A 24,873-nucleotide genomic window follows, 5' to 3' on the forward strand; every position below is an offset into this window, starting at 1 on the left:
CTTACTCACTTCCCTTTAGTTACAGAACAAAGGAAGTTTTAAGCCAACATTACGCCACAAATATATCCGAATTCTCAGCTATTTCAAAAGAAAATAATTTGGATTGTGCTGTTATAATAATCAACTTGGAAATACGATTAATGTTATAGATGCTTAATTTCGGACATTATGTTAATGTAAATATAAGAAAATTAGGTTTAATAGTACGTAATATGTTTATCCTATTATATAACGTACTAAGCGTTTTTTGTCTGTCCCAAAGAATCTCGCTAACCGCTGAACCGATAATGTTCTTCTTTACAGTGAAGCATCTTAAAGGTCCTGGAAAGGTTTTAAACTAATTTTGGGGAGGGTGTCTTTTTTTTTACTCTTTTGAAACTCAAATTTAAAATTGGATGAGGTCGACTTTTCCCCCTCCTACCTTAAGTGCCCCTAAAGGCTTCTAGGGGGCGTAGCCGCTAGTTAGTAATATGTTAGTTATCAGTTTTGAACGAACTTTTCAGTCGCCATTAACCAAAAACTATTTAAAACATTTTATGAAAAATAAAAAATTATATTTTTATCAAAGAAATTAACTGGTACACGGATATCAATTTATATGTCTAAAGGTTAAGACTAGGATGACAACATCCGTTAGAGCCTAGCTCATAATCAATTACCGTTGAAAATTAAATCATGGCAACAAGGACGTCCAATGGGGTTTGGGGTAAGTGGTGATTATCCCCGCCCCCCGCAAATGAAAAAGCTTGGACGCTCGTCCAAGCTTTTTGATTGGCAATCCTTTTAAAATTTGACTTTTCTTTGATATAAAAGGCAGCATGAATTCTTTAATTCATAATTTTTAATAGGAACAGACTTACAGACTTTAAATTTGGAGAATAATTACATGTAAATAATAACTATTTCGTGACTACTTGCATTAAATATGCACTTAATAACTTCTTCTTAGCATTATGATTCATATGCAATGGGAAAACAAGGACAATTATATCATTAAGCAGCGTAGCAAAAAAAGAATAGAAAGAATAGTATAAACAAGTGTAAATTTTATATGACTACTAGCATAACAATGGCACTGCTATTGTAAGCATATCCCTTTTTTTCTGTGTGATTTCACACAAAACGCCGGGTAAGCACTGATATCCCCCTTACACTTTTAAAATCTATTAAAATTAAGAGATCGAGGGTAGTTTTTTTTCTGTAACTAACTCTAGCGGGAGACCCAACCCTAATCCTGGGTTGCCAAACGGATTTCTTTGAACCTAATGTAACTTACCTACCCTAACCTTAAGTTAAAAAAAGCAAAAAAATTAACTACTATAAAACAAATTGAACAAAAACTACAATAAACAAACTATCTAACATAACACAGACCGACAAAGGTTAAACTCAAAGAAGCTTTGCTTAAAAACATTTTTTTCACTTCAAGTTCAGTGCGTTACATAATTACATTGCATGTTTAATAACAATTGAAATTTTATTGATAGAGCGTAGCAACATAATAAGTAATTTTTTGGTCATTGCTTTTAAAAAGCAGCTGAAAATTTTAAAATCTTTTCGTCCATAAAGACATGATAGGTTACAGTCCATGGCTTTATTTCATTGATATGTAATCATCCTACCAATTTTCGTTCAACAAACAATTTTTATCTTCCATTGCCCCATTCTTGTATTAACAGATCTTTAGTATAGATTTATATACAGACAACAACCTCTCTTTCTTTTTCAATGACCTTTTTCGTCTGCTTCTAAATTATTTCTGCTATTTGGCTGTGTAATATAAGCGACACCATTAGTTGATTTTCAATGACCCAATAGAAAGGTTGCACAAGGTTGATGCGATGGGGAGATAGTTATTTAACCCTTTCTCCCTCTAGTGTTTTACTCTAATCTTGTATTCTTGATTTCAGAGGACTTGTATATGGGTGGCGATAATTTTATCCCTAGTAGAAATGTTTATTTTAGGGGCGGGTTAAACAAAAATGTGACCACTTCCCACACACCCAAAAAAATACGATCTAATACATATTTTTGTAAGTATTATAATACTTTTATAGATTTCTCATAAGTAATGGTATGCTTGCAATAAAAATGTCCTTGTCAATATGGTTAGAAATTAGAGTACAGTAAAACCACGAAAGATCTAATATCTAATTGTATTTTGACCTTTTATATGCCCCCCAGATATTTATACTTTGTAAGTGTCTTAAACAATAAGCTACATTTTACAGTAATAATTCTTTAATGTTTTTGCCATAAATTATTTATTTATCTTGAGATAAAAGTAACACGATATCTATGGGTATGCGTCTGTCTGTGTGTACTGAAGGAAGTAGCTAATTGCTAAACCAATAAGATTCTCCTTTACAGTGCAGTGTAGCTTCTCAATCTTCTTTGAAAGGTGTATAACTATTTTAGGGGAGGGTACTAGAGTATAATAGAGTAATAGAGTATTGTCCTGATGTAAAAATTATCAAGAAAGAAAATAGTGCATCTTTAATACAAACATGAACATTAATGTTCATAAGAAGCGCAGAAGTAGGCTTGATAAGAAACTGTTGTCTATAAATCACTTATATGGCTTTTTTCCTCTGATATTTTTATGTTCTTGAGTTTTTAGAATCCGCCAATAAACAAATAGTACACATTCAAGTGGTGCAAAGGACTATCACAGTTTAAGAGTACCTACACTTCAAAAAATTACTTTTTTTTCTATAAAATTAATATATCATTTATAGCTTTAAACTTAATTGTTAGTTAGTTAAAAAGACTTTAATACTATAAAATTTCTATCTGAAAAAATAAATCAAAGCATAGCATAAATAAAATGATATTTCATTTTAGAACAAATCAGCTGTTTGATTTCATTATACATGATAAAAAGTGTATGAGTCATCAGTTTTGACTACACTTTTTTGCTTTTAACTGAAACAAAAACCATATTACTTTTCACTGGTAAAAAGCACAACCATAACCAAATGTTAGGTTTTATTTTTGGTAGGTATTGTTATAATTTTCATTAAATGTTTCAATGCAGTTATGTCACGGAGTAGTAAAGAAGGCTTATAATTTTCAAATATAAATTTAAAGAAGGTTTATAATTTTCAAATATAAATTTAAAGAAGGTTTATAATTTTCAAATATAAATTTAAAGAAGGTTTATAATTTTCAAATATAAATCTAAAGAAGGTTTATAATTTTCAAATATAAATTAGATTAGTTATTTTTTGTTGTATTCAATTTAATTAAATGTACATTAATTTGATTAGTTATTTAATAATTTATTGGTTTAATTTAAAGAGAATATTTAATTAGAGAGAGAGGAGACATTGGACTGTTAATTAAGCTGGTAGTCAAAGTTTTATAAAAAAAAACGATTATTTTTTGCTGGCTTAATAGGCACCAAACTTTTCAACCAAAAATTTAATTCTACACAAGGAGAAATTTTGTTTCTCATTATTAGGGATCTAATTTATCGTCCATTATCGTATCCGATAGGCTTGGCTATTACCCTATAACTTTCATGTTATACTTAAAAGGCAATAGCTGGAATCACTTTAAAGTTAGGATTTCTAGAAACTAGAAATTTAAATATAAAAACTTTCTATGACAATGCAGTCACGTAGTATATGTACGTATATATTATTATTTATTGTAAATTACAATTTAACATTTGAGAAAATCAAAATTTTTCCTTAAAATTCTTGACTAAAATTTAATACGCTTTTATTATATTATGTATACTAGCTGTAACTGCCTAAATCTGGTGCTTATTTTTTAACTCATAGTACAAATTTTATACCATCTGAGAAATTGTCCGTTTAAGAAACCAAGCAACGCGTTGCAATGTAAATGAAGGGATAGAAAAATTTTAGTAAATTTTCTGTATTTCCCCTTTTTAATTATTTTAGGCCATAGGCGTAATTAAAAACACATAAAGATACAGGGGAAGGTTTATTAATCCACCATTGTTTTATCCCTGTATCCATGTAAAGATAGTAATACTACAAGGCATATGTTTAAACAGGTTCTTTTTTCAAAACATAAAGCCCAAAAACCACTCCCCATAAATATAAATAAAATCACAACGTTTTTAATATTTTTAAAAATTTCAAAATGTAAATTTCACTAGATTTTAATCACTTTTTATATAATTTATCAATAACATTATTCATTTTATTAATAAATGATCAAATTAAAGAAAATAATAAGAAAAACTGTTGCACTATAAGTGTGTGTGTATTTATGATTGCAAAGGTAAACTAAGGTAGCCCAGGGCATATTATTTCAGGCAGGTAAAGCCATGTTTGCGTAATGTAACACACACACACAACCACTACACACACCAGGGGGTGGGGGGAAGGTACACAACAAACCAAAAAGAGAAGGGACAGGAAGTCGGGGGGAGATAAAGAACAGGAAAGGAGGTAGAAACTGCACTAAAAAGGGGGCAAAATGGTTCAAACTGTTTTGAGGGAAAAGGTTAGGTGAAAAAATGGATTTCTATTAATCGGGTATTTTTTTTATATGGATATAAAATAACAACAATAAGTTGATGTGTCTATATTATGAATATTGCAATAATTTACATTGGATTCGTTTTAAAATGACATGAAAAAATTAAAATCTTATGATGAAAATGAAAAAATAGATATCTATTAGAGAAATTCATCTTTCTTTGATAGTTTCGATGTAAATTAAATTAATATTATTTATGTCATTTAGACTGAAGAGGGTGCAATGTCCACCGAAATATATTTCAATGAATAATTAAGAAGTATCAAAGACTTTTTCACTCAGTGAATTTATCATTTCGGCAGCGTCCCTTGCATCTAGGGACTCCATATTAAAGGGAAGGCGTGGGTAGCCTAAAACAACCCCAAGTAAGATGTAAAGCTTCCCTAAAATAGAGAAATCAATTGATTCAAAAATATAAAAAAAAACCTTACTACTTTATTTGATAGGTTGTAAATCTAACAGTTTTTATTTTACAAAAATAAAATACCCTTGAACCAAACTCTATTCGTGTATTTAACTATAAGATTTGAAGCTTAGTACGGATAAGATTAAAGTATATATGTAATTGAAAGGAAACCATTGAAATTATCAAAAGGCCAATTTCTAAACGGAAATAATATGTAACATATTATTTCATAAGGGTACTTAAATTTTGTCTATAATTGATATCTTATTAAGCGAGAAAAAGGAAATATTAGGCGTTGGAAATGCACCCCCCCCCCCCCTCCCTGTCAATACTAAAAAGCATGGATGTCTTTCATATAACACCAATAAAATAAAAGTATCATATCGAGATAAAAGGTCTCTCATTTTTAAAGCAAGGGCAATAAATGACATTTGGAACTACAATACTATACTCAATTATAGGATTTTTTAAAGTACTCTTATTTTAGAAAAACAAATTAAAGATAAAATAAACAACGATGATATCATCCATAAATGCGAGGAGAGTCTCAAATCAGACTGTTGGACAAACGGACATTAACACATGTAGAGAGTCATAACTTAATGAGCAAAGTCTAATAAATTTGTTTTAAAATTGCTTTAATACAGGACACTGTTAAAAGACATTCAAACATTTTAATGACTTGATCATAGTAATTTTTCGCTTATAATATTATATCTTGTTAGCTAAGAAACCATTACCCCAAAAATTATTTACAAAAATTTAAAGCAACAAAAGTTAAACATCAGCTTATTTTAAATGGACGTACAATTTTTTTTGTAAAGATTAAAGAGATGCTACGCTTTATATATTGTACCTGTAACTGTTACAGGAATCAGCATGCAACTTGGACAATTTTGACATGCCTAAATTGGTGATAAGATCTATTTATCACAGACGTACTGGCCCTAATTATATAGAAATAATTTTAAAGTCATAGAAAAAAGACTTGTTGTTCTAAAAAACTAAGTATTATTTATATGAAGCAAAAGATCTCGGAATCGGGAAAAGGATACAACTAACCATATATGAAATGGTATTTCTTTGTCTTTTAAGCTTTGCTTTTTTAATATATTGTCATCCTTGTTAATTATTCTTTAACCCTAAATACACACATTTTAATTTTACTTTAACATATGGTAGAGAATAAAGGGGATATAAAAATCGATTATTTTATAAAGTGTGTTTCAATTAGAAAGCAATCAATATACGAATTAGTGGCATTACTAAATTATCATATTCACTAGCGGCTTCGCCCCTAGCCTCTAGGGGCTTCGCCCTATATAGTTTTGGGAAGTCAACCCTCCTTAATAGAAATATTCAAAAAATTATTCTTTGTTTAATTACTCTGTGGTAAAATTAAACCCAGGTTGTGCGCTTTATGCACAAAAATTTTAATTTGTACAAATTAAACCCAGGTTGTTAGCCGTATACACAAAAATTTCAATTCGTAAAAATTAGACCTAGGTTGTTCGTATACACAAAAATTAAAATTAAAAAAAAATATTTTGATTTTTTTTGGGGGGGGGGATTCATGGGGGCTTCGCCCCATGTTGCAGTGGGGTTCCCCCACCCCAATTACTGGTTTTTGTTTAAAAAAAAATAAAAAAATAAAAAATATTGGGAGTCGGGATTTTTTTTATTTTTGGGGGGGTTGGGGTGTCCCACCCCCCAAGAAAATAGCTCAAAACCACCAGAGGACCAGTAGGTATATTCCCAGAAGGGTAGAGCCCAATTTGATCAGCAGTTACTGAGACTTTACAAAAAATGTAAAAAAAAAAATTTTGGGGGTTGGATTTTTTTTATTTTTGGGGGGGTTGGGGGTGTCCCACCCCCCAAGAAAATAGCCTAAAACCACCACAGGACCAGTAGGTATATTCCCTGAAGAGTAGAATCCGATCGGTTCAGTGGTTACCGAGATCTTAAGGGACAGACAGACAGACGGACAGACAGACGGACAGACGGTCAGACGGACAGACGGACAGACATCAAGCTACTTTGTATTATAGATATAACTAAATGTTTTTGGACAATACAGCTGTTATCTAGAATCACACATAAAAACTGTATTTAAATCTCCATGTAACAGGGTTTTAATCAAAACCCAAAACCAAGACACAACCTACAAAAAAACAGGGATTTTTGTATTAGAAATATAAAAATTTTAAATAAATTTTTAATTAATATTTATGGGTTCAATAAAACTAACATTTTTGGTGTTATAATGAAATTGAGAAAAAAAATATTCAACCCACTACAATGTAATAAAACCCACTGGGTTTATCAAACTACCTAAAACCTACATAAAACCCGGAATTAAGTTTTATATGGGGTTATGGGTTAACAACCCTGCAATGAATTAGGAGTACCTAGATTTAATTTTTATGTAATTAACTATTGTTATATAAACCAAATTTAATTTAAAGTTTTATTTCAGACTAAAATATATATGAAAGTATAAACGGTTAATAAACACACAAAATACAATAAAAGGTTGCACAATGCACACTATGAATAATAATAATATTATTTTTCAACAAAAACATAAATTGATAAAAAAAAACCTGTCCTAACTTTTGTGATTTAAAACCTTATTTTTGAAGTATATAAGTTTTTAAACAAATTAAGTTGGTTTTAAGGTACTAAAACGCAACAAAAAAAGAAGAAAATTGCCATTACGAACAATAATAGTAAGGTCTTTATAATTTGACACCTTACTTTTTTAATTTTGTTGAGTAATAATTGAAAAAATCTATTTTGTCGAACCCCGGAAAATCAAAACTTTGAACTATGGGAGCTCATCACGAATGAGTTTAAAAAATCACATAAGTTTGGACACGTTCTTTTTAATTCTTTCAAATTCAATGTTAATTCATTGTGAATCAGAAACAGGGAACTAATATTTGGTAACATTATTTTGCAGCATGACTTCAAAACCTGTTATTATCGATCCGCTGGATTAGAACCGGTAGTCAGCCATATTGAAATTTTATGTATGACATCGTTTTACAGACATTTTTTCCACGAATGTTAAAGTAACAGTCATAAAATTAATACTAGTTTTGTTAGTCATCGCCTTCGGCTCGTCGGGGTTAACAAAACTGGTTTTAATCTTATATCTTTTAATTTTAATATCCACGGAAAGCTACCTATAATTCGATGCAATAAATAACAATTATATTTATATTTATAAAATACCCTATCCCTGTTGAATATTGATGCATGTGTAACACTTTATGAAATTCGTTAAAGTACTAACATTCTACTTCAAGGGTTGACATAATTAATATTACTGAAATATTTTTATTAAACTAGGTTGACAATAGTTTAATAACAGCACCAAAGCCCAACAGAAATTTATTTGGCTATTGTGATGAAATACATAAAATAAAGGGATCATGGAAAGAAAATGAAGTAGCGTGTTGCGTCGTATGTTCACAGTAACTTTTTGACTTCTATTTCTAGAATCCTACGGGGGGTTAAACCTTGCGATGCAATCATTAACATAAACCTAACCTTACCTAAAATAACCTATCAAAAGCTACGAAAAATACGACGAACCCCGCAATTTCGTTTTCTTTCCAAGATCCAAATAAAGTGATGTTAAAAAAAATTCTTATAGGCAATCCTTGCTGGAACCCACAGGATTTGCCAGAGGATCTAGTTCAGCAAACATGCTGTACCAGTCAGCCATAGCGCGCTCCTTTTGTTTGGTGGCGGCTGCGCCGCCGCCTACGCGTTGTTGTTGAGCTGTCTGACCGCTGCTGCTGGCAGCAGACCCACTTCCAGCAGTGGACATTAAATTCTGCTGCAGATTTCCGCCCTGAAAATTGAATAATTAGAATCAGAAATGCCTGACGTTTTCTATCATAACGTCTACTCGAAGGCATAAAAACAAAGCTTTTTATATTAATTGTACTTTTGTTCTGCGTCAAATGATTTATTTTCAACTAGCGGCTGCGTTCGTAGCATATAGGACCTGAAAAAAGTCTAAAGCCATTCCAAGGATTAAATAAAAAATTCAATATTGCCTAAAACCATCCCAGAACTATGTAAATCTTCCCAATAAAGAACTCAATTAGTTATTTAAATCTTAATCTTCAGACAAAAAACCTTGGGTAGTATTTTATATTATAGAATAGGTTGAACCATAGAAGTCAAAAACTAGGTCAATATTTTTTTAAACCCAGCAATGACGGTTAAAATTCTTGGAGAAGATAAATTTATCATATATTATCCTATATCTGTATCCCTAATTTTTACCTGTTGTTGAGCTACTTTAGATATATCCAGGAAACTCAGATCACTTGAGGAAGCTCCACCTAAACAAATACGGAGTTAAATCTTGAATATTTTTTATTATAAACAGCTTTCCGACGGAATATTAAAATGAAAAATTAAAAGATTAAAACAAGTTTTGTTAGCCCAAAAGGGCTGAAGGCTAACAAAACTGGCATTAGTTTTATTATTTTAATTTTAATATTCGTGGAAAATTGTCAGTAAAATGATGCTGTACATGATTTTTCAGTATATGGCCGATAACCGTTTATAATCAAGCGGATATTAATCGTTTTCGAAACTGTTACAGTGGTATTTTAATAATATTGAGCTAGATGTTTAATTCTTTTAAGTTAGCTAATATATTATTTACCTGTTTGCAAGGACACTAGCTTTGAGGGAAGGTAGCTTGACCTATAATATTACCTGTCTGTAAGGACACTAGCTGTGAGGGAAGGAAGGCTGACCCATCCCCTGCTAATATATTATTTACCTGAACTGGATCTTTAAATCATTTAGTGGTGGGCCGGATCGGGGTGCGCCAGAGGTGGTCCAGATTGGCGCACCTTATATCAATCTTTAAATCAAAATGGGATAGGCGATCCGGCCCACCAAGTGGCGCACCTCTGGCGCACCAGTTACACTCTTTTGGTGTAGCCACAGCGCTGGATCGGGTGAGCCGTATTTCATTAAATAATATTTTTTTCAATTAGTTTTAATATTTTATTGCAAAACTATCGTGAAAACATTTTTATAATTATTTTTTAAATAAATTATATATTGTTTTATAAAAATACCGTACTGACCCGGCTTACGTTATAAAGTTGTAACGGCGCGGATCGATATTTTATTGAGTTTCGCCAGCGATCTGGCAACACCGCGCCAAAAATCTTTTAAAGATAAATGTTTTTTAGCAGTGGCTGTGGCGCACCTTCGGCCTACCTCCGGACCACCTCTGGTGCACTCCGACCTTGCTCACCACTAAAATGATTTAAAGATCCAGCTCTGTTTGTAAGGGCACTAGCTGTGAGGGAAGCAAGGCTGACCTATCCCCTGCTAATATATTATTTACCTGTTTGTAAGGACACTAGCTGTGAGGGAAGGAAGGCTGACCCATCCACTGGTAATATATTATTTACCTGTTTGTAAGGACACTAGCTGTGAGGGAAGGAAGGCTGACCCATCCCCTGCTAATATATTATTTACCTGTTTGTAAGGACACTAGCTGTGAGGGAAGGAAGGCTGACCTATCCCCTGCTAATATACATTATTTACCTGTTTGTAAGGACACTAGCTGTGAGGGAAGGAAAGCTGACCTATCTCCTGCTGATATATTATTTACCTGTTTGTAAGGACACTAGCTGTGAGGGAAGGAAGGCTGACCTATCCCCTGCTAATATATTATTTACCTGTTTGTAAGGACACTAGCTGTGAGGGGAGGAAGGCTGACCCATCCCCTGCGCGACTTGACACGAAATCATCAAACCCACTACTATCTCGCCTAAAACCGAACAGAAAAGTACTAAACAGTTTGAGTAGAACTAAATTCTAAATAAATAATTTATGTCTGGTTTTTACCAGGGAGGGAGGGGACATTGGACTGTAAATTACACTAGTACCCATAGTTTTTATTCGTTGGCTGAAAAACTTCAGTTCTTTTGTTGAATTTTGATTAGTGGGTTAGAAAAAGCATCGAAATTTTTCGACCAATAACTTAATCTACAGAAAGAGTAATTTAGTTAATCATAATTGGGAATGTACATCAATTTAACGTTTATTGTTAGGTTTCATCCCTTAAAATACCTGGGATTTTTAATCCACTAATATAAAGTAAGACAAAAGACGATTTTCTTTTAGTAAACTTTGGGTTCTTTTTAAGAAGATGAAGAAAGTTAAATTTAGCAGCGCTGTTAAAATAAGATGTGATAACCTTTGATTGGCACAGTGCTGTTCCCACTCCTTGGTGAAGGCTCCAGTTTGTCCATCGTCCAGCAGGCGGTCAAGTCCTTCCTGTGTGGTGTGACCCAGGCTTAGAAGGTCGTCATCCATACGCTCTGCTTTTAGTTTACCTGTAATAATATGGAAAGATTATAAAGGGTCGTACATTGTCGTAAATACAGAACATTATTTATTAGTATAGATGGTCATTATTTAAGATTTTCAGACAAAGGTCGTACAATGAAAGAGTTGTTTGTAATTGTTAGTTTTAATATTGCCACGTTATTAAGGCATTCGACTACTAATATTCTACAGAATTTGAAATAATGGCATTGGAATGGAATAAAGTAATTTTTTTGGTGAATTCTGGACTTTAGTTGTTTTTTGATTTGTTTTGTTTTCCTGTTGTATTTCTAAATCTTCATAATATCCCTACTAAATGGTGTATATAAGAAATTTTTAAACATGGTGTTATTTCTAATTATATTTTACTTACTGGATTCAAATATTTTGTTGAAGTCTGGACTGTGTTGCTGTTTTTCCTGTTGTAGTTCAGTATCAATGTTGAGAAGGATCTCATCATCATCTGCGAAACCACCATCCTTAACATTTACAACTGTTTCAAACTGATACTGTAGAAGATTTTGGTGACTATCTGTCCATCTGATAGACATTTTTTATTCAAAGAGTAACTGTGCTACCAAACTCTTATTTTTATTAATGGATTTGATAAAATTATTGAATAGCTCACCTTGGAATTCAAATCTAACAGGTTTGTTTTGCTTCCACTCTCTTTGCTAAAAAGAATTCATAATTAAAATAAGTATAGTTAGTCAAATAGATGACTCATTTAAATTCAGAGATATATCTGTCAATCTTTCTTTGGCTATCCTACTCAATTTTAAATGGAAAAGAGGGTTGCAAACTTTTCTGGAAAAAAGAAAAAAGATAAGGCCTGGCAGTAAGTAAACCCTTCAATAGATTTCAATAATGTTCTAAATCTTTTTTTTTATAACGTTTGAAATTAAGGGCGGAAAGATTATTATCTTTTATTTGCCAATACCTGCATACCTGAAGTAACTTTACAAACAAAGTGTCTAAAAAAATCAGCCATGTAACGTCATAAAATTGAGGGGGGATTATCCATCTCTTTTGAACACAGTAATAGTGTCTGACTGATTATGACGTAACAAAAAAAATTAGCCTATGAGAGGCCACTATAAATTTTACCATTGGTCAATACCGGCCTCTCATTGGCTAATTTTTTTTGTTACGTCATAATCAGTCAGACACTATTACTGTGTTCATCTCTTTTTTAGTGGTTTTCTTTTCCACTTTTCCTTTCATCTTCCTCATTTTACTGACGTCACATGGCTGATTTTTAGGACACTTTGTAAAGTTACACACCTGAAACATAATTTACCTGTGAATACTCTGTTTTTGTTTATCATTACCCTCCTGTTGGTCCTGCAGTGCAAATGGATATAAAATATACCTGGATATTATGACAGGGGGAAAATTGTCGTCACTTTAGGTTGTTAAAATGGACATCCCTTATTAGTCATTAGGTTCATCAAATAGGAGGGAAGTTGATAGTATAAAGGGGGTGGGTATTTATTTTAGTCAGTTACAAGTTTCACTTTATTAGAGTACATGATAATCTGGTGTAATATCCAAATAATTAATATATCCATTCCTGTGCAGGTGTGGCAAGGTCTTTTATCACGCTAAACTCATAATGTTGGTAACCCTAAATAACAAATTTATAACAGCCGTGACGCGCGGTAGGAGGGTGTAGAAAACCCCGTCTTTCCCTTTTCCTCGTCACTCTGGTGAATCGCTGTGCACGCCTCTATGCAATAAATATGTAGTAAATCAATTGAACTAATAAGAAAACAAAAAAGGAAGATTCCGTCTATATTATTGGTTAAAAAGTTTCAACATTTTAGTACAAAAAAGGCGTTTATTTTTTATTTATTTTAGCCATGTACCTAATCCAGCTATAAATAGTTGAATTTTTTAGGATAAAGCTCTCGAAAAATTTTATCGGAAAAAATTAAAGCCACTACCTATTAACAGATTATTAAACTATTAACTATTTAAGCCATAATGCAACAGATCTATAGTATAGATGTATACATATTACCCCGTCCCGGATTTGAAAAATGTTGTTAAAATTTTTGCCCCCAGCCAAAATATGGTTGATTTATGCATAGAAATGACCCATGCAAAATATTTTTTCTGTAATGCAAAAATTGCGACGGTACAAGCACTGCAAAGTTTTTAAAATCTGCAAAAAACCCTGTTTTTATGGCTTTTTTGGGGCTTTTGTACCATCCCAATTTTAAAGATTTTTACAAAATTTCAATTCAAGTGTGTTGATATATACCTGAAATTTACCAAAAAAAATGGGGGCAGTCTCAATTATAACATATGAAGGTGTAGCAAGTAATCTTCCAAATACAAAATTGTCAAATTGCATACATATATCATAGGATTGGGCCGGATACTTTTTTGGACAGATACTGGATATCTGGCTGATTTACAATGCTGGATATCCGGCAAATATATGTTATTTGGCCGGATATCCGGCAAATATATGTTATTTGGCCGGATATTCGGTTATTTGGCCGGATATCCGGTTATTTGGCCGGATATCCGGTAATCCGGCCAGTTATCCGGTTATTCGGCCAATGTTCTTTTATTTGGCCAGATATCCGGTAATTTGCCATTTAACGATTATCTGTCATTAGAAATCAACCGGATATCCAGCCAAAAAAGTATCGGCCCAACCCTATTATATATGTATGCAATTGTTTCTTCTTTACAGTAAAGTTTCTGATAGATCCAGGGAATGTTTCAGTTATTACCACTTAGATAAAATTAGAGGATCGACCCTTCTCTAAGGTGCCCAAGAGTCCTTTATAAGTGTTACCGCTAGAAAGTACTATGGGTAAGCTCTTCTTGTGAAACTTAGATAATTTTTAACATTATCTTTTTATGAGTCATTATTCATTGTTTATCTCTGTTAATTTTGTACTGACCTAATGGAAAGAACTGTCTTAGATTATAAAAGATGTTCGGTGCTTTCCCTCAAAGTGTCTTTTGATCCCTGATAACCGCTCCCTCCTTATATTAACTTGCAAGGGTCCCTGGTACCCAATATAAACTATCCAAACCAGACCCTATATAATTTAAAAAAAACAAACTAGAAAGTATCCCTTCCTTTTTTCAAGGTCGGGAGATGGGGGGGAGGAGGGTATGTGCTCGACTTGGCACTTGGGAAACTGGCAGTAATTTCAATTAAACTTACGTCTTCAATATATCAAAAACGAAAGCTATAAAGCAGAAGTACCGATTGCAGAGTTGCTACACTTTCTAAACCCTTATTGTTACAGGAATCATCAACCAAAGTTTTCAATCAAAAAATTTCAACTTGCTTAGATTAAATAAAAGAGCTAACCTTTACGGAGTTTGTTCAGACTCATATTATAGAAAAGATTTGCATTTAATAAGTATCAGAAATTGATGGGACAAAATAGGCCGTTTAATACACTAGTCCCAAAAGTTTGAAAATAACCTTTTCTTATTCGTTGTCTTAATAACTTTAGGGACTTTCAATAAATTTTGATGGATTGGTTTATTAATTTGAGTGTTCAATCGTTTCTACCACTAATTCTAATCTACAGAAGGGTTAATTTTGTGTATTATTAATGGGGATGTACATCCATTTATTAGCCATAGTCTCATCCCTTAGATCCCTCAGTAACATGTTAATTCTTGCTATGTAATAAAAATGAAAGTGTTTTAGTTATTATAAGACTTTGGGTACGGGGATCTAGAGGGATAAGACAATGGCTGATAAATTTATTTGTATATCTCATGATGATACTCAATCTGACCCTTTTTTGTTGATTACATAGTGGTTGAAACGTTTGATCACTAAACCTAATGAACCAACCAATTAAAATTCAATAAAAGTCTCCAAAGTTGTTGAGCCAAGAAATAAAAAAATGTTATTATAAATCTTCCGGGACTAGTGTATTAAAGGAAGCCTGCAAGAAATACCACGCTTTAACTGCTGAAAGACTGCCACAAGTAGACCCAATACCCCAAATTTAAAGCCTTCAGCTTCTATAACAAAAAAGTTCTAGGCATTTTAAGATGACAATTTATGTACAATGAAAATTTGAAAGAATTGCAGTGCTAATGTTAGAAATTTTGAAATTAAACTACGTGGCCTAGGAACAAAATTATAAGCTTATTTTTGTCATAAATTTAGGCAACCAGTAACTAATTATATTTTTACAATAAAAATACCCATTTTTATAGTCAAAATCATTAAAAAAAATTAAGTTTAACTTGCGTTGTACCGAGTGTACTGTAGCCAATCAGAAGGCTGAATCAGCTAAGCAACCAATCACAGCTGAGCTTTTCTTAGTTTCCCCCTTTGTTTCCGTTTGATTTTAGTTTAAAAATGCAATTTAAATCGAATTTTTTTCATGGATTTTGACTATGAGATGTGGTGTTTTTATTGTAAAAATGTAATCAGTTACCGGCAATCCAAGTTTCTGACAAAGATAAAGTCATAATTTTGTGTCTAGGCGACGTAATTTAATATTGTTTTTTCTTTTATAAGCATTGGAAATCTTTCAAAAGTTTCATTGTACATGAAATGCTATTTTGAAATGCCTAGAACTTTTTTGTTATTGAAGCTGAAGGCTTTAAATTTGGGGTATTGGGTCTACTTGTGGCAGTTTTTCAGCAGTTAAAGCGTGGTATTTCTTGCAGGCGTCCTTTAAACAGCCCAATGTCCCCTCCCTCCCTAGTTATTATTAGACTTGTGATACACTCTTGTATAGTTCAGGGAGGGAGGGGACATTGAGGTGTTTATTAAATTAGTCCCCAAAGTGTTATAACGGTGTTTTCTTACATTTGGGTTAAAACATTGGAGAAATTCAGTAAATTTTATTTGGTTGATTTATTAAGTTGAGTGTTTAAAAGTTTCAACTTCTAGTTTTAATCTACAGAAGGGATAATTTTTTGCATCATTATTGGGGATGTATATCAATTTATTAGACATTGTCTTATCCCTTTAGATTCTTGAATAACTTTGAATAACTTTGGGTACAGGGATCTAGATAGAGAAGACAATGGCTGATAAATACCCCATGATAATACACAAACTTACCCTTTCTGTTGATTACAATAAGTGGTTAGACCGTCTTATTAAACAAATTAAAATGTCAAACAATCTAAAAAGTTGTTGAGCAAACAAATGAAAAAGTTTTTTAAACTTCGGGGACTAGTGTAATTAACAGCCCATTGTGCTCTGCCTCCTTAGTTATTATTAGACTTTTGGTACACTCTGGTATAATTCAGAGAGGGAGGGGAAATTGGACTGTTTATTTCACTTGTCCCCAAAGTTTTATAATTGTGTTTCTAATTCATCAGGTTAACAACTTTTGCGAATTTTATTGAATTTTGATTGGTTGGTTTATTAAGTTAAGTTTATAAACGTTTCAACCACTAAGTTTAATCTACAGAAGGGATAGTTTTGTGTATCAAACAAATTTCATACTTATATAATAGAGGTAGGCCGGATACTTTTTTGGCAGGATACTTTTTTGGCCGGATACCGGATATCCGGCCGAATAACCAGATATCCGGCCAAATTACCAAATATTTGCTAGATATCTGGCCAGATGCCGGATATCCGGCATTAAAAATCAGCCAGATATCCAGTATCCGTCCAAAAAAGTATCTGGCCCAACCCTATTATATATGTATGCAATTTGACAATTTTGTATTGGGAAGATTACTTGCTACACCTTCATATGTTATAATTGAGACTGCCCCCATTTTTTTTGGTAAATTTCAGGTATATATCAACACACTTGAATTGAAATTTTGTAAAAATCTTTAAAATTGGGATGGTACAAAAGTCCCAAAAAAGCCATAAAAACAGGGTTTTTTGCAGATTTTAAAAACTTTGCAGTGCTTGTACCGCCGCGATTTTTGCACTACAGAAAAAATATTTTGCATGGGTCATTTTTATGCATAAATCAACCATATTTTGGCTGGGGGCAAAAATTTTAACAAAATTTTTCAAATCCGGGACGGGGTAATACATATACAGACAACTACCTCCCTCCCTTTTTAAAGACCTCTTTTGTCTGCTTCAAAATTATTTTCTGCTACTTCGCTGCGACATCATTGGTTGATTTTCAATGACTCAATAGAAAGGTTGCACAAGGCGGTTGCGATGAAGATATACAGTTATTTAACCCTTTCTCCTTCTAGTGCAGTTTATTACTCTAAAGTTCCTTTGGTTAGCATTACAGACAAACAGACGCAGGAGACTTGAAGAGTAGCTTTGTTACTAAAAGAACTGTACCTTAAATCCATTATTGACATGGTTCATTGTCTTGGCTGTTTTGTCCCAGAAGCTGACCAAAGTGTTCTGGTACATAATCAACGCATGGGAGAACATGTTACATCTATAAAATCAATCTTACTTTTAGAAGCAGTAAATCAGTGGTTATTTACATTTACACTACAAATGTTTTAATTTTTATTTTTAAACCTAAAAATGAAAACTCTCGATTTACAGATACCCCCTAAATACCGAAAAAAACCACGTTTTTTTTATAAAAATCACGGCCGGTTTTGGCCGGATCCGGCTCAAATTTTGCATGGAGTCATCCTTTGGTATTCCCCACAGTTGATACTTGACTTGGCAAGATCCCAGAAAAGTGTGGTATATTTACCCCCCCCCCCCTCTACCTTTAAATTCCTTCTATATATTAAAAATATTTTACCTGGAAGCAGCCAAAAGATCTATTTTCTGTAAACAGTCAACTGCCAGCTTGTCAAATCTTTTCTTGCTGTCTTTAACGTGAATCTAAAACAATAAGAATACTTAAGTTTATGTTCACTATTAGATAGAATTTAAAAATTGTATTGGAAAATTTTATTTAAGATAAGAATAAGATTTTATTTACCAATAAAAAAATTTACGAACGTTTTTATACAGAATATATACTTTTTCACCAAGCGCCATTTCTGCCCATATCTTTTATAGTAGCCAAGAAAATCAAGTATCAAGCTTATAGAGTAACCCTGCTAATAAAAAATGTAAGTATACATGTATACTCAAGACAACTACCTGCCTCATTGTCCAATGACCCTTTATTTAGTAGAAATATTTTGTATGAAATTTATGCTTTTCACAAGTGTTATTTCAGCCTACTATCTTTTATAGTAGCAGAGAAAATCACGTCTCTACTTTATCATTCATACTAGGTAAGTTATAGATTAACCCTGTTAATGTATTTAATAGTTATTTCTTTCATCGTATTATAAACCGCTTTCCGCGGATATAGAATGTACAATTATAAGATTAAATACTTTGGCACCTCGGGGCTAAAAAAACTAGTTTTAATCTTATGATTGTACATTTCTATATTCGTAGAAAGCTGGATATAATACGATGCTAGACATATTTTTTTTGTATGGATGAGAACCGGTTCCTATCCACCGGATTCGAATGAATACGAGAAAAGTGTTTACCTGAACTTTCCTAAATTTTTCCAGCTGTCTGAATGTATCCGGATCAAGTTCAGTTGAAACATTCTTCATCCACATGAGAGCACCTCTGTAAGTAATAGGATCTATTAATGGATTTATCATTACTTGAATCGTACTTTCATGTTCTATAATAAATTGAACTCTGTAGCGGGCTAAAACAACGATCTTCCCTCTCCTTTATTCCATCCCCTCCCCTCCTACTGGATAAACGGCCCAACCACAAAATGCGATTGGATATTGCAACCTAAATTGACGACAATTTTTCTCCTGTCATAATATCCACGTACATTCTACATCCATTGAACTATTAATAAGAGTAAAAATACCAACCTGTATTCGTTTCTAACTTTCTCCATGGTTTCTACTGTTTGTCTAGAAAAAAAATATTTTACTATATTAGGGAATTTTTAACACGACTTTCATTATTTCTGGACAGATTTTATCAAATTTAAGACAGGGTTAGTTAAACTTCAGCAGAGGAAATTGCCAGGTGAGCCTTTTAGCTTTGATAAGAACAATAGGTAGGATAATAAAGATCTTAATATACATCTTAATTACACGTAATCTGAAAGTATAACTTAGTATAGACATGCCAACAAAACTATATTAAATTCTTACTTCATATCTTTGATAGCACGTAGTCTGAAAGTTTCAACTTCTTGGTACAGACGAACAAGAGGAACTCGGATGGCTAACCTCTGCTGACCTTAAAAAGGATTAATATAAGTTTTTCTATTAATGGGTTTTCCCAGGGAGGGAGTGGACATTAAGCTCATTATTACACTAGTCCCCAAAGTTTTATAATAATGTTTTCTTATTCGTTGGCTTAAAAACTTTGGGAGGTTTTATTGAATTTTGATTGGTTGATTCACTAAGTTGGATATCAAAACGGTTTAACCACTAATTGTAATCTACAGAAGGGGTAACATTCTGTATCATCATTGGGGATGTATATCAACTCATCAACCATTGTCATATCCCTTGAGATCCCTGGATTTTTACCCTAGCCTCTTGGTAAAAGGACATGACCGGGTCCTTCTTAATCTATTTTTGTTTGCCTTTAAAACAGCCTAAAACTTACCCTGAACCAATACTAACCTATCTTAAAAATTTGGAACGACCAGGCAAGCCGTTTTTGAGACATTACAAAGCTTACAGAAACAATACTTGCTAATTTCCAGATAAAATTAGAGTAATTATACCTGTATATGACATTGTTTTGCCAGCAGCTATCATCATTTTGCCAGCCCTAGTTTTATCCTTCTTACCCTCCTCTTTTAAAAATCTCCCAAGCGCGTTTTCTTCACCAGCCAAAACTAAAAAGAATAGTTATTTAGCGTATCGTATAATAGACAGCTTTCTGTGGATATTAAAATGAAAATTTAAAAGATTAAAAAAAGGTTCTTTTTACCGAGGGACCGAAGGCCCAGCTAACAAAACTTAGCATACGATAAATGATTTTTATGTAAGACTAAGAACCATTCCTAGTCCAGCGTAGGTATATTAATCGGTTTCGAAGACATACTAAAAAATCTATTAATTTTGATTAATATTTTAACATAGACAATTATGTCCATAAACAGCGATAGAAAAAGAATTTATCAACGTATTATACGTTATTATTAATAAAGAAAACCTAATGCTATATTCAGTAAATGTAATGTTTAGATTACAAAAGTGTTTCTTTTAAACCTTTCTCACAGATAATGGACTAACGAATAATCCCTAGTTAAAGATATTAAGTTAGACTAAAATACTAAATATAAAACTTCATATTGAATCTGAAAGTATAACTTACAATAAATTCTATCTTGATATTGTTCCATTAAAAACTGTAATCGGCATGTCGTTGATTCGATGGATCTGAAAGAAAAAAAATGCATTTTATAATACATTTCTATCGACTGAGGTTATTCTAATTAAAGAAGTCTTTTTTATTGGGTTCAATGGCACAATTCAGTATTTTTATAAATTACCTACCTATCCTTGAAACAGAAAGAAATTTAAAATCTGTTTAGTGAAATTTTTTGTGCTTTTGAAGTATGTAACATTTAATGCAGAAAAAGAACTGTTCTGACTAAGTTATGGCCAAACTAACAAATAAACAATCAACCAGTGTAAGAAAGATTATAGTGGCTACATTTTAATTTGTCTCCCCTGCTATGGATAAATTCTTACTTGTATAGTTCTAGTTTAGCATCAAGCTGACTATCAGAGGTTACTATGTATTCATAATTATATTCTTACTTGTATAGTTCTAGTTTAGCATCAAGCTGACTATCCGAGGCTACTATGTATTCATAATTATATTCTTACTTGTATAGTTCTAGTTAAGCATCAAGCTGACTATCCGAGGCTACTATGTATTCATAATTATATTCTTACTTTTATAGTTCTAGTTAAGCATCAAGCTGACCATCAGAAGCTACTATATGTTCATAATTATATTCTTACTTGTATAGTTCTTGTTTAGCATCAAGCTGACTTTCAGAAGCTACTATGTGTTCATAATTATATTCTTACTTGTATAGTTCTAGTTTAGCATCAAGCTGACTATCCGAGGCTACTATGTATTCATAATTATATTCTTACTTGTATAGTTCTAGTTAAGCATCAAGCTGACTATCCGAGGCTACTATGTATTCATAATTATATTCTTACTTTTATAGTTCTAGTTAAGCATCAAGCTGACCATCAGAAGCTACTATATGTTCATAATTATATTCTTACTTGTATAGTTCTTGTTTAGCATCAAGCTGACTTTCAGAAGCTACTATGTGTTCATAATTATATTCTTACTTGTATAGTTCTAGTTTAGCATCAAGCTGACTATCAGAGGCTACTATGTATTCATAATCATATTCTTACTTGTATAGTTCTAGTTTAGCATCAAGCTGACTATCCGAGGCTACTATGTATTCATAATTCTATTCTTACTTGTATAGTTCTAGTTAAGCATCAAGCTGACTATCAGAGGCTACTATGTATTCATAATTATATTCTTACTTTTATAGTTCTAGTTAAGCATCAAGCTGACCATCAGAAGCTACTATATGTTCATAATTATATTCTTACTTGTATAGTTCTTGTTTAGCATCAAGCTGACTATCAGAAGCTACTATGTGTTCATAATTATATTCTTACTTGTATAGTTCTAGTTTAGCATCAAGCTGACTATCAGAGGCTACTATGTATTCATAATTATATTCTTACTTTTATAGTTCTAGTTAAGCATCAAGCTGACCATCAGAAGCTACTATATGTTCATAATTATATTCTTACTTTTATAGTTCTAGTTAAGCATCAAGCTGACTATCAGAGGCTACTATGTATTCATATTTATATTCTTACTTTTATAGTTCTAGTTAAGCATCAAGCTGACCATCAGAAGCTACTATATGTTCATAATTATATTCTTACTTGTATAGTTCTTGTTTAGCATCAAGCTGACTATCAGAAGCTACTATGTGTTCATAATTATATTCTTACTTGTATAGTTCTAGTTTAGCATCAAGCTGACTATCCGAGGCTACTATGTATTCATAATTATATTCTTACTTGTATAGTTCTAGTTTAGCATCAAGCTAACTATCAGAGGCTGCTATGTATTCATAATTATATTCTTACTTGTATAGTTCTTGTTTAGCATCAAGCTGACTATCAGAGGCTACTATGTATTCATAATTATATTCTTACTTGTATAGTTCTAGTTTAGCATCAAGCTGACTATCAGAGGCTACTATGTGTTCATAATTATATTCTTACTTGTATAGTTCTTGTTTAGCATCAAGCTGACTATCAGAGGCTACTATGTGTTCATAATTACATTCTTACTTGTATAATTCTAGTTTAGCATCAAGCTGACTATCAGAGGCTACTATATGTTCATCTTCTTCTTTGCCAAGCTTGCGAGATACTTTCTAAACAAACAGATTTTCAAAAAGATTTCTTGGCAAAATAAAATTATTGTTTAAAAATCACGAAACCTTTGTTTTCGTAAGAGCAAATTTTCTGCATTTCAAGTCGATGCTATCGTCATGCAGTAACGTAGTGGTATGATCACTTATTTAGGCTCTTTAGATTTATTTAAAAATTTTAAACTTTGTAAGGTGAGTCATATAACAATAAGGTACAATGTTAAAAGAGTAGCAACTCTTTAATTATTATAATTATAAAAAGTCTGTGCGTTGAATATAATTTGCTTAATTTTCAACAAATAGTTTGATGTGCCTCTTCAAAACTATTAAAAAACCATTCAATTGTATGTTTATGTCTGCGATAATAATGATCTCTGAAACGGCCAATTTAATTGTTATTTGGGTTGCTTGAAAATATAGATTTATTTTTAGTAGCATAGCTACTCTATAACTGAGAAATGTCACAAAAATTTTTCATAATACAGTCTCTTAGCAGTTCATTCCTTTGAAAATTAGCTGCTCGGCAAACTATAATTGATGGCACAAAAAAGAACAACTTTCCAGTATACAATAGAGCAGACAAATAATACCTGTTTTGCCACCCAAAATTTATGTTGTAACTTATTGATAGGTGTATCCGCCAGGGTGCCTCCTTTAGCCGCCTGTTCGTAGCTCCAGCGGTCATAGTTAGTCCCGCTATACCTAACACATCAAAATTAAAAATAGACAAGTTAAAACTACTTTGCTTCAAAATTTACGCATGAAAGAAAAGATTATACCAATTTAAAGCAATAAATATTAGAATTAAATATTTTGGTTTTAAATGCATGTTTTATCTGTGATCTAAATATTGAGAAAAAACCTCCGAAATTTTGTTGTTACTTAAATAGCGTTGCTACATGAACCAAATTGAAGATTATGCCAAGTTTGACTAGGAACAGACAATTATTTCATGTATGAAAATACAAATGACTATTTTTCATCTTGTAGTGACGAATTCTTATCACAGAAAGGCTTTGCTCTCATAAAAAAAACACTTACGAATTCATTTTCGTCACAGAATAATTTTGCTAGATATGTTTTGATTGAGACTGAGATTATATTATATTGGAACAGAACAGCTGTAGTATATTAACATCTGATATTACATTATATACTCAGCTACACCAGAGAAAGGTAGAATTAGGGAGGGAGGGGTCAATGACGTTAAAATCAATTTACATACTTTTCTCCCCCAAATAATTACAAGCTAAAAATAGCAGAATTTAACATGAATATTGGGGGTTAGATTGATTTATCATCGACTGTCCTATCCCTGAAACCATGGTCTGAAAAGAGGATATAAAGCAACAAGTTAAAAAAAATTATATCATAAAAATATTTTTTTATGTATCTAAATTAATATTTTACTATGATATTGTACGTTTAAAAGGAATTTATTGATTAATTTTAAGGAAAATAAATCCCTGAAAATGTATGGTAGAGCCTCTCTCTCTTCCTATTTTATTTGCTTTCTCTCCGGTGGAATATGCTTTCCCTAGCTCCGTTGATGACGGAGACTATATATGATGTATATTTTATAGTTTTACATTAGAATAAGGAAAAATTCATATAAGGAATAGTTGCGTAGCTTCTAAATAACTAGGAAGCAATGACGGGAAGGGTTGGGAATAATGCCCCATGAAAAAATATAATGTAGTCCTAAGTCGAGGAAATAAACTATATCTTCCTTTTTAGTAGCGAAGCTACTCTTTAATTCACAATGTCCGTCCGTAATTAATGAATTGGGGGAAACGTGATTTTCTCGGCTTCTATTCAAGATAGACAGCTGAAATTTTTAGTAAAGATTCCCACTATATATGCCCATCTAATATATACATTGTTTTGTCCGTCTGTTTGTTATTTGGGGTGCTAAATCGATTCCTAGATTTTTACGTTTTCGTGATTTTCTCAACTCCTTTCCAAGATAAAAGGCTGAAATTTTCAGGGATTAATTAATTTTATATTCTACATATTTTCACCAAGTTTTATTAATATTTTTTTTTATTAATTGGGATGCTAGATCGATTCCTAGATTTTTTAGGTTTTCATATTTTCTCAATTCCTATTCAGGATTGACGGTTGAAATTATCAGGGATTGAGTATGCTCATGTTCTACATATTTCCATCAAGTTTCATTAGGATTTG

General features: G+C 32.2%; 2 protein-coding genes across 4 annotated transcripts; both read right to left on the reverse strand.

Moving 5' to 3' along the window:
- Positions 1 to 7,550: 7,550 nt before the first annotated feature.
- Positions 7,551 to 12,728, reverse strand: LOC145325602 (uncharacterized). Of its 3 annotated transcripts, none has more exons than XM_080168582.1 (8): positions 12,603 to 12,728; positions 11,931 to 11,976; positions 11,676 to 11,781; positions 11,172 to 11,310; positions 10,692 to 10,742; positions 10,448 to 10,488; positions 9,227 to 9,285; positions 7,551 to 8,786 (listed from the first exon to the last, which is right to left on the reverse strand). In XM_080168582.1, the coding sequence occupies exons 4-8, from the start codon at positions 11,288 to 11,290 to the stop codon at positions 8,580 to 8,582; spliced, it is 477 nt and encodes a 158-aa protein (XP_080024708.1). In that variant the 5' UTR covers positions 11,291 to 11,310; positions 11,676 to 11,781; positions 11,931 to 11,976; positions 12,603 to 12,728; the 3' UTR covers positions 7,551 to 8,579. The 3 variants fall into 3 exon arrangements, with proteins under 3 accessions (XP_080024708.1, XP_080024701.1, XP_080024694.1); XM_080168575.1 differs by lacking the exon at positions 10,448 to 10,488 and adding an exon at positions 10,584 to 10,624; XM_080168568.1 differs by lacking the exon at positions 10,448 to 10,488 and having other exon boundaries at positions 10,651 to 10,742.
- Positions 12,729 to 12,776: 48 nt separating this feature from the next.
- Positions 12,777 to 23,905, reverse strand: ICA69 (islet cell autoantigen 1-like protein). Its single transcript, XM_080168560.1, has 11 exons — positions 23,728 to 23,905; positions 23,277 to 23,388; positions 22,604 to 22,689; positions 20,568 to 20,632; positions 19,972 to 20,085; positions 19,388 to 19,475; positions 19,100 to 19,141; positions 18,752 to 18,836; positions 18,001 to 18,083; positions 17,577 to 17,679; positions 12,777 to 12,929 (listed from the first exon to the last, which is right to left on the reverse strand). The coding sequence occupies exons 1-11, from the start codon at positions 23,733 to 23,735 to the stop codon at positions 12,861 to 12,863; spliced, it is 855 nt and encodes a 284-aa protein (XP_080024686.1). The 5' UTR covers positions 23,736 to 23,905; the 3' UTR covers positions 12,777 to 12,860.
- Positions 23,906 to 24,873: the final 968 nt, after the last annotated feature.

Source organism: Acartia tonsa, chromosome 1 (assembly GCF_053477335.1).
Source record: "Acartia tonsa isolate MP-2025a chromosome 1, ASM5347733v1, whole genome shotgun sequence".
In the NCBI taxonomy this organism is placed as follows: Eukaryota; Metazoa; Arthropoda; class Copepoda; order Calanoida; family Acartiidae; genus Acartia; species Acartia tonsa.

Excerpts from the sequence above, each read along its gene's own strand:
- LOC145325602 (XM_080168582.1), bottom strand. The coding sequence starts at position 11,290 with ATGGATGACGACCTTCTAAGCCTGGGTCACACCACACAGGAAGGACTT. Across the intron at positions 10,489-10,691 it reads TCAAGTCGCGCAGGGGATGG|GTCAGCCTTCCTTCCCTCAC; the intron begins GTCAGCCTTCCT and ends AGCAGGGGATAG. Across the intron at positions 9,286-10,447 it reads GCTAGTGTCCTTACAAACAG|GTGGAGCTTCCTCAAGTGAT; the intron begins GTAAATAATATA and ends GTATTTGTTTAG.
- ICA69 (XM_080168560.1), bottom strand. Across the intron at positions 20,633-22,603 it reads GCTAAACTAGAATTATACAA|ATCCATCGAATCAACGACAT; the intron begins GTAAGAATGTAA and ends TTTTTCTTTCAG. Across the intron at positions 19,142-19,387 it reads CGTGCTATCAAAGATATGAA|ACAAACAGTAGAAACCATGG; the intron begins GTAAGAATTTAA and ends TTTTTTTTCTAG.